General features: G+C 39.6%; 1 protein-coding gene across 1 annotated transcript in view; it reads right to left on the reverse strand.

Moving 5' to 3' along the window:
- Window positions 1-13,182, reverse strand: part of chrm4a (cholinergic receptor, muscarinic 4a) — a 39,516-nt gene that overhangs the window by 1,764 nt on the left and 24,570 nt on the right. Inside the window, exons 2-6 of the mRNA XM_034864883.1 lie at window positions 11,428-12,026; window positions 5,709-5,863; window positions 3,411-3,612; window positions 3,179-3,265; window positions 1,644-1,910 (exon numbers count right to left, since the gene is read on the reverse strand). Coding sequence (XP_034720774.1) covers window positions 1,644-1,910; window positions 3,179-3,265; window positions 3,411-3,612; window positions 5,709-5,863; window positions 11,428-12,026 — 1,310 coding nt within the window. The remainder of the gene's footprint in view (window positions 1-1,643; window positions 1,911-3,178; window positions 3,266-3,410; window positions 3,613-5,708; window positions 5,864-11,427; window positions 12,027-13,182) is intronic.

The following is a 13,182-nucleotide window of genomic DNA, read 5'->3' on the forward strand; positions in this document are numbered from 1 at the left end:
ACACTGATCATAAAAAAATAAAAAGTTAAAAAAAGAAAGTTATATTGAGTATGAAAACTCTTGTTCATTACATTTTACATCATAATTGCAACGCCATGTGTTGTATTCAGTGTTGCAAAACGTTCTGTATATAGTATGTTTGTTACCATGACAACACCATTGATCTGAAGCTTGATGCTGTCATGTAAATAGTTTTCAAATCAGCAATAAATATAAAAATGTTTGATCAACTCATATCAATTGCATGCTTAAATAACATACCGGTTAAAGCCCCGCACATTTCAAGAGAGCCCGACCCACTTCTGGTTTAAATCTGACCACTTCCGGTTTAGGCCCCGCCCAGTCCGAGTACGGATCCGGATACAGATAATTCATGTGGTAAACAGATACAGATACAGATACAGATAATGCTGTACTCGCTCATCCCTAATATTTATTGTATCTAGTTGTATGCTCCTGGTATTTAAGTTCCACTTTCTTCCTGTAATCCTTTTTTTCTCTCCCTATTTTGCTCCTCTTTTCACATTGTAGGCCGCTGCTTTATAATTGTCTGTTTCCAGACTGCATCCTTAATTTGTAGGCTACATATTTATGGCATCGTGGATGGTTTTAGTAATCCATGGGTTCCTGTTGTGGAATGACTTATCTTTAGTTTTGGGTTCAGTAGCTTCTGTTGTTTCCCAAATTGACTCAAACACAGACTCAGTGAATCCAATGATGTTGACAGTGACGTTAACAGTGTTGTCCTGGAACGTTATCCAGACTCTGGGGTGGCCTGTGATTGGCTTGACCATTTCGTGACCTCACAGGTCACTGGGGTCATGTGCGGTAGTTTGATACATACTTTAACCTCAGCAAGAGGACCGCATGGTTGTTTCTCCTAAACGCTAGTAGTGATTCCGCTATATAGCCATTTTTGTAAATATGTTTAGCAGTAATCCAGTGTGTGGGACCACAATGTTCTCTACCAAAATCTTCTACCTAGACAAGAGCCACTTCTTTGAGTTTTCCTCAGCAAACCCCCTGGTATTTTAAAATTCAAGTATGTTCTGTGGTGATTTTGAAGACTGCTGGGCCAAAATCAGGAAAAAAAAGTTGTTTAAGATGCACGCTTTGTCATTTCAAAAGCTCAGGGGAACATTTCTAAACGCCATCTGTCATTTTAACACTAATGAAGTGAAGTGACTGCAGCTCAACAACAACTCGTCAACAGCTGCTTCGTACAATGAGACGCAGGTAAACTGGGTAGTCCCACCTGTAAACCATCAGCATGCTGTATGCTGCCATCCAAAACCAATAGATTTAGCTTTCCTTTTTATGATACATTACACTGCTCTTTCTGTATCTGGATGATCAGTAAGTCATGATACAGTTTGCTTGTATCACCTACTCTTCAGAAACCAATAATTAAACCCATTGCAATGCAAACTATATATATTTCATCATTAAAACAATCTAAGGGTAAAAAACTTGATTCTACTCATAACATGCCTTTGTGTTCTCCCACTACCAATCAAACAAAGAGCCGATGTAATGTACCCCTACATGTCAGCCCAACGTGCATTGTTTACTCATTTGTGTCTCATGCCTGTTAGATTAGATTATATTATAGATTACATTAATGCGGTTTTAAATTGACATACTTTCTTCTCTCTGGCAGCCATCTGTCTTTTCCTTTTCACTTGGCTTCTAGCAATGCTTGCAAACTTTCTTGCCACAGTCCTGGGACGGCTGATTGGGATTGAACGCCTCTCGGCTCCCTCTACAGGGGGAACGATCTCTATAGCGGTGATGCATTCATCCCCGGCCTGCTTCGTTACAATCTTTATCTTGGACCACCTCGAGGAGTGGATCTTGGATGCCGCGGGATTGGCTGTTGATGTGGCCTCTGGGTTGGGATTTGTTGGAGCCTGTGACAAAACCAAGACAGATTTGTTAGAAACTGTCCAGTATGACCTGTTAAAGGATGGATGGAAGTGTTTGAAGTCATTGTGTACCAAAGTGCAAGAATACTAATCCAGTAGGAGTAGTAAAACCTTGATTCTTATCAGTTGCTTAAATACATCTTCTGAAACAGTGTTGCCGTTTTTAACGCACTAAGGAGGCCTTCACACCTGACTTATTTAGTTTGGTTGTGTCGCACTAGATTTCATTTTCCCCCTTGGTGCGATTAGTTTGCAATCGCACTCGGATGCGCATCAAAGCGGATCGAACAAGCTTACAGAGACCTCCTTGATGATGTGGTCTTGGTACGCTTTTAACCGAACTCTGGGGCAGTTTGTTTGAGGTGGGAACGTTATCATCGCCAAGGCACCAAGTACTGTATGTGTACTGCCGTACTAGCCCAGTCTCATGGCAGTTAGTGAAATATTCACGTTATTTAATCTACTGATCCATGTCCAAGTGACGTTAGTGTCGTTATTTTCGCGTGTTGATTAGGAATTTTGAATTAATGCATTTCTATGGGAAGCCCATTTCGTGATCACAGAACGATTACGGTAGTATTGAAAAGCCGAGTACTTTCACCCTGGAGACCGGGGATCGTGTCCCGTGTGATTGCGTCCCTGTGCCCGGGGGCCGCTAACTAATCATTTGTTACTCTTTCAAAAACTGTAACTATCCTTTTTTGTGTACCTTGTTGTAAAGTGTTCTATAGGACCACTTACTTACTGTTCCCATTCTTGAACTTATTACTTGTCTTGAAGAATAGAAAGTACTAAGTGGTCGCCGACATTGCGTGTGTGGCTAAAATTTAAATGATTAATGCCTCTGTGTGTGCATGATGGGCAGAGGCATGTGACCCAGCCAGGCTTATAACAGGCGATCAATGTCAAGCCCATTTTAGATGGATGTTTTCGGAAACCAGCAAGCTTCAACAATGCTTTTAATTTGAAGTTGGACGTTACTATGGAAAAAAAAAGCATATTGCTGGACTCAGTTGAGACCAACTGACCAACGGCTAAGTCTGAGTGCAAATACCAACAAGTCCAAGACAATTCGGAGACAATAGAAACCCATTTGAGTCCAAGACCGGACTCAAGTACTACAGAACTTCTTAAACCACACATTCAGGACATTGAGATTCAATTTGAAGATATTATAAATCGTTTAAATCCCAAAGAAAATATACTTTTAAGCTAAGTGTTGAAAATAATGCCTGAAACTTTTGAACACCAACCTCAGATATCACCTCGTTGTTGGTGTTGTCCTTTGGTTCTGTATGGGGAATAAAAGCTGTGGAGGAATCGTTGGAGCTCTCCTTTTCCTAGAAAGATAGATAGATATATAGATATATAGATAGATAGATAGATAGATAGATAGATAGATAGATAGATAGATATGCTAACTAACTATGCTAACGTCTGCAAGCCGTAAAAAATTTGAGATGTTAATTGTGTACGAGTCAGTACCTGTGTGAGTCCTGGACTGGGCTGTGCTAGCGGTTTTGGCTGAACAGGTTTTGGTTCCTCCACCCTGCCGTTTTTCACAGCCTCCAGCGCAGTGGTAGTTGAGTCCAGACTGACTTTGGGCGTGGAGCGAGGACTGGTCTGAGGACTGGTCTCATTGTTATTGTTCTGCTTTAACAGGTGACTTTTCATCAAGGTGGGAGTTCTGGAAAAGAGTTATATAATTTCAACATCTCTGCAGAATCAAATGTGCTCATTTGAAAAAATGCCAATTTGTGATTTATTGACCCTCGTGTAATTCTTTTGACAGAAATCTCCTTATCTGGAAGTTGTTAAGTTTAAGCAGATATAATTATTTGGATAATAATAGATGCAAACTGCAGGAGATTTACAAAATTTAGAAAAGAAGTTCATGTCACCTATTCATTAAAACCATCTACAAGGAGAGTGAGGATTGAATCTGAATCAAATCAACTCTACACATCGCCAAAAAACACACAGTATACACACATTTAGCCATATGTTTGGTAAACTGGAATATACAGAGCATTTATATGGACAGCAGAGAAGTATAATGTGTGGTAGTTAGGTGGTTGGAAAAGTTTGTATATAAATCTGTTTTGAATGCATCAAAAAAGCAAGTTATTTCCTACCCAATAGTTACATTTTGTTAAAGAAATTTTCAAAATAATTGAGAAATTAGATTGCAGGGCAGGCGGTGACATTTAGATTAGAAAATACTTTTTATTAGAAGGTTCTTGGTTTGAATTCCGGAGTAAAAGAGAGTGGATTATTTCTTAGTAGAAACTGCCATGGTGCCTTTGAGTCCACAAGTGTTCCGGTGGCCAACAGTAGAAAACTGTGGTTTTACTGGACTGCTGCCAGTTGTGTTTCTTTGTAAGCAATAAGCAAAAATGTTCTATCTCCTATACCTGGTATTCAGGGTTGAAACGATTCCTCGAGGAATTTGATTACTAAGAATTACCAATGCTTATTTCTTGGCATCGAAGCTTCGTATGATACATTTCACTATGTAATTCGTTTAACAGTCCACTGGGTTTTCGCACGGATGATTATTACTGTCACACAACTTGCTTACAGTGTTGTGTGCACAGGTGACATGGAAAACGCATGGCAGGGGGGAGGAAAACACACGTCAGAGAAAACAACAGAAAGTGTCTAAAGTTTGGGTTCATTTCAAGCTGAAACTGAATAAAAAGTGTGCAAAACCGAACTAGGTTACCGCAAAAGCCCTCCATCTATGCTTCAGCATCAGAGCATCCAATCTAAAGTTACCACCTAGTCCACAGAGCGGTCTGGGCACATGGTAACTTTGTCATTTAGTGTAAAATTAATATAATTGCCAGTTGTCAGGAGAGCTCAACCGCCAACTCCCCTTGTTTTGCATCACCCGGTTGGACTTGGCGGGACACACACTGCAGGGACATAGAGCTGGTTAGCTGACTGGGTTAGTTGATTATTTTAAGAATATTCGACTACTAAAATAATTCATATCTGCAGCCCTATTGGAATCCTTTGTAACTAACCAAATTCAAGCTCAGCGAAGTGGTTGTTAGTGGAGACTATTAAACCTTTTGCAATTGTCTTCTACAAAGATTTTATCATTTAAGACATAATTTTATTTGAATTTCGACCAAGATAAACTGTTAAAAGAGAGATTCATGGAAAACAGAAGCTAAAACAGATATATGTCAATGTCACCATTATCTCCACCTAGAATGAAGCCATCTTTCTATCCTAAATACCCATAGCAACAAAGACATGTGACTGACCTCAGGAGGCCTGGCTCACCATATTTGCCTTACCCAACTCATCCAAGACTGTGAGTACCAATGTGTTTGGGTCTGCACAATAACCAATCTGTCAATTTGTTGCAGGTGCCTTTTGTCACTAAGGATTGTACATGGTTTACGCGCTGTATATTTTCCTAGTAAGAACAGACAAATCCACTGGGTACAACATAAATCACCAGAGGGGATCTGCGACTGTGACTAGTCATCGAAGAGCTTGATGTTGGTCTTAGTGAGGTTGAATGAAATCAGAAGTCATGATTAGAACTATGGATTTTTGAAATGACGAATGCCATCTCTTGTCACTCACAGCATGCTGGATGCTCTTAAAGAAGTAAGCCTTCTGAGGTCAGTCACATGACTTGGGTGATATAAAGTCCCAAGGGTAGGTAGATGGACGGCATTCATTTAAGATGACATCCTTAGTGAGGGTAATACAGATTTATGGTTCTAATTATAACTACAAATTCAGAAAATTTGATGCTCTTACTTAATTCCCTTCTTCTCCTTCTTCTCTGGTTTGTGTTTGGACACCCTGCTCCTGGAGGCAAGGGAAATGTGGATGTACAGGACTGTCATAATGATGACAGGAAGATAGAATGCTGCTATAGCCGTCCCAAACGTTGCTGCAGGGTTTGAAAGGAACTGTAGAAGGAAAGAAAGAAACACTTCCATGATCTACATAGAATTTTGGCACATGGGCATTTGATATATACAGTGAGTTGCCAGTTTTGTAGCCACATTTGTACAGTCTAATGCAATCCCGCACAATATTCCTGACATCAATCCTTCATCAAGTTTTGTTTAAACTGTACATTTTTGAGGTTGTACCTAGTTTTGGATTGCGCTGCAGAATATTAACAATGTAATATTTTGTACATCCATCCATAAACATTAGAGGTAATATTAAGGTCCAAACACACTGAAAGCAATATCTCATTTGATGTGATTCAATTGACGTTCCTCAATTAATGCCCCTCCATTGATGCTCATACGGCGCATTGCAGGCATCATATATCCAGTACACTTTATATACTGTATACCTTAAGTGCCAACACCACAGAATTTGCTGTAGCTTAGGAAAGATTGCTTTTAAGGTAAAGGTGTTGTATATTAAAGATTTGCTGTTCAGTGATCACAAGTGAAGCACATAAAACATGCAGGTATGCTATCTATACTTGCTTGTCCTTAATTTTCCACAGGATCAATCCCTCCTTATTTAACCTCGCCTATGAATGTCATCAGAATTATTAAACTGAAAGCTTGAATTGAAAGCTGCCGTGGCATATTACAATTGTATGAAATCGCACCACCGCTGCAGAGATATGAATGCAGTTCGCACGGTCATTAATATCCTCTGCTCTCATATTTCACTGTAAAAAAAAATAGAAGACTGTTTGTAGAGCTGATCTCTTTGGGGTCACTATTTACTGTATGTGTAGACAGGTACAAGTTTTTAGGCTATACTTACAGAGATACACTATACACTATACAGATACCCCCATTCATTTTACATTGGAGTAGCTTATAACATTACATTAGACAGGAGGGCAACTGTTGAGTGCATACCTCAACACATAATGCATATGAACACTGACCTCAGTCAGACAGAGGCAGAGAGGAGAGACAAAGAGGCGGATGTGAAGCGAGAACGATCAACAGTTTTGGGCAGTAAGACCCCTGAATATAGTATCGGATTGTTAATCTCCCATCTGTAGGCAGACTCAGGGACGTGCACAGACATTTGGAGGGGCCATTGAACTAATCTGGAAAAAAGGCAGCCCGAAAAACATATTTCTAAATATGTTCTACAGTATAACGTACCTTTAAATAAAGAATTAAGATTTTGCTTCAGCTCCTTGCTTTCACCCTTTTACTGACACAGCCCTTTTACAGGAACCCACATTCGTTATGTAGCCGTCTAATTGCCCCTCCCTCCCTCTGTGGTCTGGAACCTTGTGGTAGGCCTCATCTTGAGTAGAATTACTAGAATCTAACTAAAACTAATACAGTATACTGTGCTTTTCATTGATATAAAACTAAATACTAGTGCTGCCGGTTGACCTATAGACTGGAGCTGCACTCTTTGAATTAAGTAATGTTAGGAGTTAGCACCATGAGTGATATTTATGTGTAGCCTATATATTATGCAGAACAATTACAACATGACAACTAGTAAAGTTGTTTTACTCAACTGGAACTTTTGATATACATAAAATAATTCACAATGCCATTTCCGGCACAGTCACAATTTCCTGTGTATTTCTTATTAAATGAAACATTTGTGTTACTGTTTTATTAGCCTCCTCCAACTTAAAGAAAATGCTTCTGATAAAGTAGGCCAACTTCACATTAAATTAATAATGTAGGATAGTTGCTTGAAATTATCAGATGCTTTTCTCAAAGCTGTTCTGCTTTTAATCATGCAAGTAGCAAATCTTTTATCTGGCTCTTTCTCTCTCTTCTTGGTCGTCTTTGTTGTGAAGGCATACTTAAGCACACAAAACTGACATTTGGCTATACTGTATACAGTATACATATATATTTTGAATGCAAAGTTTTTTGCATTAACCAATTGGGACATTAATGTATCATCTGATAACAAAATATGGAACATTTCACTTTCACTAACGTCACATCTGATTGTTGGTTGAAAAATCCTTTAACATATTAACTGTAAATTAAGTTTAAGCTAGCATGGTTCAAGAGCCCGGACCCTTCCGTCATTGAGCCTCTCTTCTCTACAATGGACGTAACGTAGCTATGTTAGCCTGCTGATGCTACACAGGCTATCATTAGTTTTGGTTGATATTGTAGCATTTTACGTTACTATAGCTAAGTTAACGCTTGACGCTCTCAAAAAAGATGCCAACGAGAGACTTCTGTAATGTCTGTCACTCCCCGATGTAAGTCGAGTACAGATTTGAGTTGGGTATGCATCACTTTTCAACGAGTGAAGATGTGAGTTGTGCATGCGTCACTTTGCAACAATACAATAGCATAATAGCATACAATATCCTGCCAAGAGAGTTCTGTAATGACCTACTTGATGAAGCTTGTTCACTGCTACAAGTTAGCATCAAACACAACAATGTTGTCAGTTGAATGACGTTTTGAGCTAACGTTAGCAGTCAAACAACTATAGATAGCTAAAACATTTTTGAAATGACTGCTAGCTTTGCTACAAGATAGCAATCAAACACAGCAAAGGCTTTCACTCGAATGGCGTTTTGAGCTATAGTTAGCAATCAAACTATCATAGATAGCTAAAGCTTTTTTGAAATATTTCCATCTTCTGTCATTGTTTGCAATGAGAAAAGTTTATTATTTCATGGATTTCAAAAATGTCAGTATGACATGTTATGCCGTAAACTGTTTAAATCTGGGCATACGCAATTTAAATCGGCACTCTACTCGGGCAGTGACAATGCTGCACACGTTACAAACTGAAGCTGCATATTATTCAAAGCGCAATTGGATCTTTTGGTTTGGGGTCACGTGATTGGGGGGCCGACCAAAAAAATATAAAAAGAAAGAGATAAAAATTAATTTATTCACCAGAGGGGCAGCTAAGCTAATCAGGGCAAACGGTTGCCCAGGCAACAGTAGCCCGTACCTGTGCACGTCCCAGACCCCTAATTGGTTTCATCTGCTTTCCATCAGGACCAAAACCCTTAAAGCCAAAACCAGAAGCCTCATTTACAACCCCCACCACTACATGCGCATCGGAGTGTGTATGTGTGTGAGTGTTTATCTGATGAGCAGGTGGCACCTTGTACGGCAGCCCCGGCCACAGTGTATGAATGTGTGTGAATGGTGAATGTTTCCTGTAGATGTAAAAGCGCTTTGAGCAGTTGTTAAGACTGGAAAAGCGCTATATAAATACAGCACATTTACATTTTACGTTTACACTACACTTGCATTAACCTAAATCATAAACTATACACCTGCCCATTGCACATACTACCAGTATGTATCCTAATCTTTTTGCACATCCCTTATATTTGCACACTCTGCACTAAACCCATCACACTCTTTTTCTAATGCTAAACAGCTAATTTGTATGGATTCATTTCTGTTTTTATTATTTATTTTATATTAATATGTATGTTTGTTTGTATGCACCAATCACCAAGGCAAAATCCTTGTAAGTGTTACTTGGCAATAAATCTATTTCTGACTCTGATATAAATTAATTCATATAATTATCCTTTTTGATCACATCATTACAGTTGCTCTCTTGAAAAAGATAGTGCGGCTTTGATCACAGGATCCTCATTTGACACTCCAAAATTGGACGGAGTAGGGGCATTTTGACCTATGCTCTTTGTCGGTGTTCTGCCTTTAAAACAATAGGTGTACCTCAAAATGCGCGCATCAGACGCTTTCACTGCATTTAGGCCTTTAGACGTACTTGCAAAGACCGAAAAAGCTTTTTAAGAGTCTAAATCAAAATTAGAAAACAACATAATTTCTCGGATGCTCCTTTGACGTTTGTTATTAAAATCAGGATCAGCATACAGTATATGACAAAATAATTGTGGGGCATGGTGTGGTCACATGGTTTCTGCTCTAGGGAACACTACAGTTGTTAAGACTGGAAAAGCGCTATATAAATGCATCACATTTACATTTACATCAGTGAAACCTCAAGGAGCCTGGAAAAGAGACTAAGGCCCTTATGTATGTACATTTGCAAACGTAGCTTTATCAGTGCAATGGCAAACCCATGTGCAGACTGCGGTATTCCCACTGTTGATGCTATGACTGTTTGAAATGATCTTGATGCCAATATGTGTAATGTTGCGAGGAGTTAAACATCTGCTCAAATGGAGTGTGAATGCTGAGTCGGAGATTCAATGTCACCTTTGATTTCTTCCAGTAACTGTAATATCACACGGCTACTTAATCTGTAACACTTTATGATTTTGTGTTGGCTCAACTAAAAAAGTGTGTTCCTGTGGAAAAAAAACTTTTTTAGTTTGTCTACTTTGCCTGTCTTCTTCTTGCTCGGATTACTACTGCCGACACCAGGAGGCATATGCAAGGAAACCTGCTTGCGGCTGGTTTACAGTTGCTTTTAATAAGAGTAAAGTGCGGGTTTTAATTAGGTGTACTTTACTCTTTGCCTCCCATATCTTTATGGAAAACTCCCCTTTCCCCTTGACCCTCCTGTGAATGCATATTTTCAGTTCCCGTGACAGGCAGTCTGCAGAATGCTTGTAATTACCTGCTTTTTATGCGCACGTTGCAAAAAAAATATGCCTGAAGTGGGCGCAAAAGCGCCAGTACATGAGCCCCTGAATACACTCCGCATGGCACCAGAAATAAAACAACATTTAGCTGTCCGTGAACACCCAGCTAAAACTACTCACACCATCTGGGTTGCCATCGACGGACCAATGCAACCTTCAAGTCAAGGGTACATGACTGATGGGGTAGCTGAACCAGCATGACTGCTAGCGAGCTAATTTATTAGCATACTACTTTTGGTTGAGCAAGCTCTTATTGCAATGGTATTCATTACACCAAAATGACTGAGTGTTAGAAGATGATTGTGTTTGTATTTGATATAGAAATATGGTGCAGTGTATCACTTCCTGATCTGCAGATTTGAGTCACGTAAGCGTCACTTTGCGACAAGTAGCATACAAGATGCTAACCAGAAACATCTGTAATGTCAATACAGTAAAAATGGACCCACTTAACCAAGTCGGTTCACTGCTGGCTACAAGTTACCAATGAAAGACAACAAATGTTGTCAGTTGAATGTTGTTTTTAACTAACTTTAGCAATTTAAACAACCATCGATAGCTAAAAATCTTTCGAAATGACTGCTAGCTTAGCTACAAGCTAGCAATCAAACACAACAAAGGTTGTCAGTTGAATGGCGTTTTGAGCTAACGTTAGCAATCAAACAACCATCGATAGCTAAAATGTTTTTGAAATGATTTCCATCTTCTGTTATTTTTTGTTATGAGAAGAGTTTATTATTTCATGGATGTCCTAAATTTCAGTATGACATGTTATGCCGTAAACAGTTTAGATCTGAGCATGCGCAAGCGACTCAAATCTGCACTTGACTCACATCGGGGAGAGACACGATGTATGTATATACAGTGTGTGTATGTGTATTATATACAGTATACTTTATACTCTATACTGTTTTTGATCCATCCAAAGGATCAAGTGAGTTGTATTTACTGTACCTGAATATAACACTCTCCAGGTGGGACTGTTCGCTGTCCAACGATGAACTGCCAGAACAAGATGGCGGGAGCCCACAAGATGAACGACAGGATCCATGCTGCCGCAATCATTAACCCTGCCATCTTCGTTGTCCTCCTTGTTGGATATGTGAGCGGCTTCGTCACGCAGAAATAGCGATCAAAGCTGATGATCAATAAATTCATAACTGAAGCGTTTGAGACAACATAATCTAAAGCTAGCCACAAGTCACACACCACCGGCCCAAGCGGCCAGTAGCCAACGATGATGTAGACTGTGTACAAATTCATGCTGAAAGCACCAATTATCAAGTCAGCACATGCTAATGAAAATAAGAAATAGTTATTGACAGTTTGTAGGTGACGGTTTACTTTGATGGAAAGCATGACTAAAATGTTTCCTGTGACAGTCACAAAACTCAGAGATCCTGTAACCAAGGCAATAAAAAACATCTCCAGAGCTTTATATGGACTTCCTGCCCCAACTCCTTCGTCCACAGGAGAGCAGAATGTTGAATCATTGGAGGACAAATTGCAGGATGTGTTGGAGAACAGGTCAGCTGATTGGATGATCGATGACCCTGAAAAAATAAACAGAGAGATAAGAAGACACACAAAGGGGTGGACATTATCATCATAGTGGCTGATGACTTCTAATTAAGTTCTAAATTTGGCATAATTGAAGAGGTTTCTGCTGATGTAAAAGTCGGATTGGTACAAAATCCACATAATAACCCTTAGCTTTACATGTTTAAAACCACATGGATGATGGACTTTGAGTAAGCAGAGGGTGCAAAACTACTTTTAGAAATTTCCATGAAAACAGGAATGTGAAAAACCTATTTCTTGGCACAATAATATTTGCTAACCTTAATTAGTGAAGCAATGTTTGGAAATGGTTCACAGCTGGCTCATCAGAGATTGTACATTTCTAAGAAGCTCAAACATCTGGAGTTTGGAAATGAGTTATGCTTAACCCTTTCTCTACTGCCGTCCCAGCTCAACTGGGGATGCTTTCTAGCAGCACACCCGTCTGGTTGTACTGGCCCTCCCCCAACACTCACTGTAAGGGGAGGTAAAAAAAATGCTGAATTTTGCAGATGTGAAATAAGATTGACTTTTGAACTGGCTGCCATACCTGCATTGAGATGTGATTTTTAGTTTTCCATTAAACTACAAACCTTTTCACTGTGTCTGTTTCTTCTAACGTTCCCTCCTACCATTAAAACTGAAACACCTACGAAAGGTGGTCAACATATCCAGGTCTTGTTATGTAGGAGTGAATGCTTTTCTCCAGGCAATAGGCGCTAATGCTACTGACAAATAGATTTCTTCTTCCAATGCAACACTTCCTATAGCAACACGAAAAATTGGCTATCACCAGACCAAGCCAAGCTCAATAGCCCAATGCATCTGTATGAGATACGCTGTTATTAGCCCTAACAGCGTCAAAATGGACGCCAAAAGTTATATGATGCTAAAGGAGACGGAGACGCTATAGGAGACGACCAAGCGTGTGTTATATGACGCTAAAGGAGAAGATCAAGCGCGTGTTATATCACGCTAAAGGAGACAACCGAGCGTGTTATATGACGCTGAAGGAGAAGACCAAACGCGTCTTATATGACGTTAAAGGAGATGACCAATCGTGTTACATGACGCTAAAGGAGACAACTAAGCGTGTGTTATATGACGCTAAAGGAGACAACCAAGCGTGTAATATGATGCTAAAGGAGA

Source organism: Etheostoma cragini, chromosome 24, assembly GCF_013103735.1.
Source record: "Etheostoma cragini isolate CJK2018 chromosome 24, CSU_Ecrag_1.0, whole genome shotgun sequence".
Classification (NCBI taxonomy): domain Eukaryota; kingdom Metazoa; phylum Chordata; class Actinopteri; order Perciformes; family Percidae; genus Etheostoma; species Etheostoma cragini.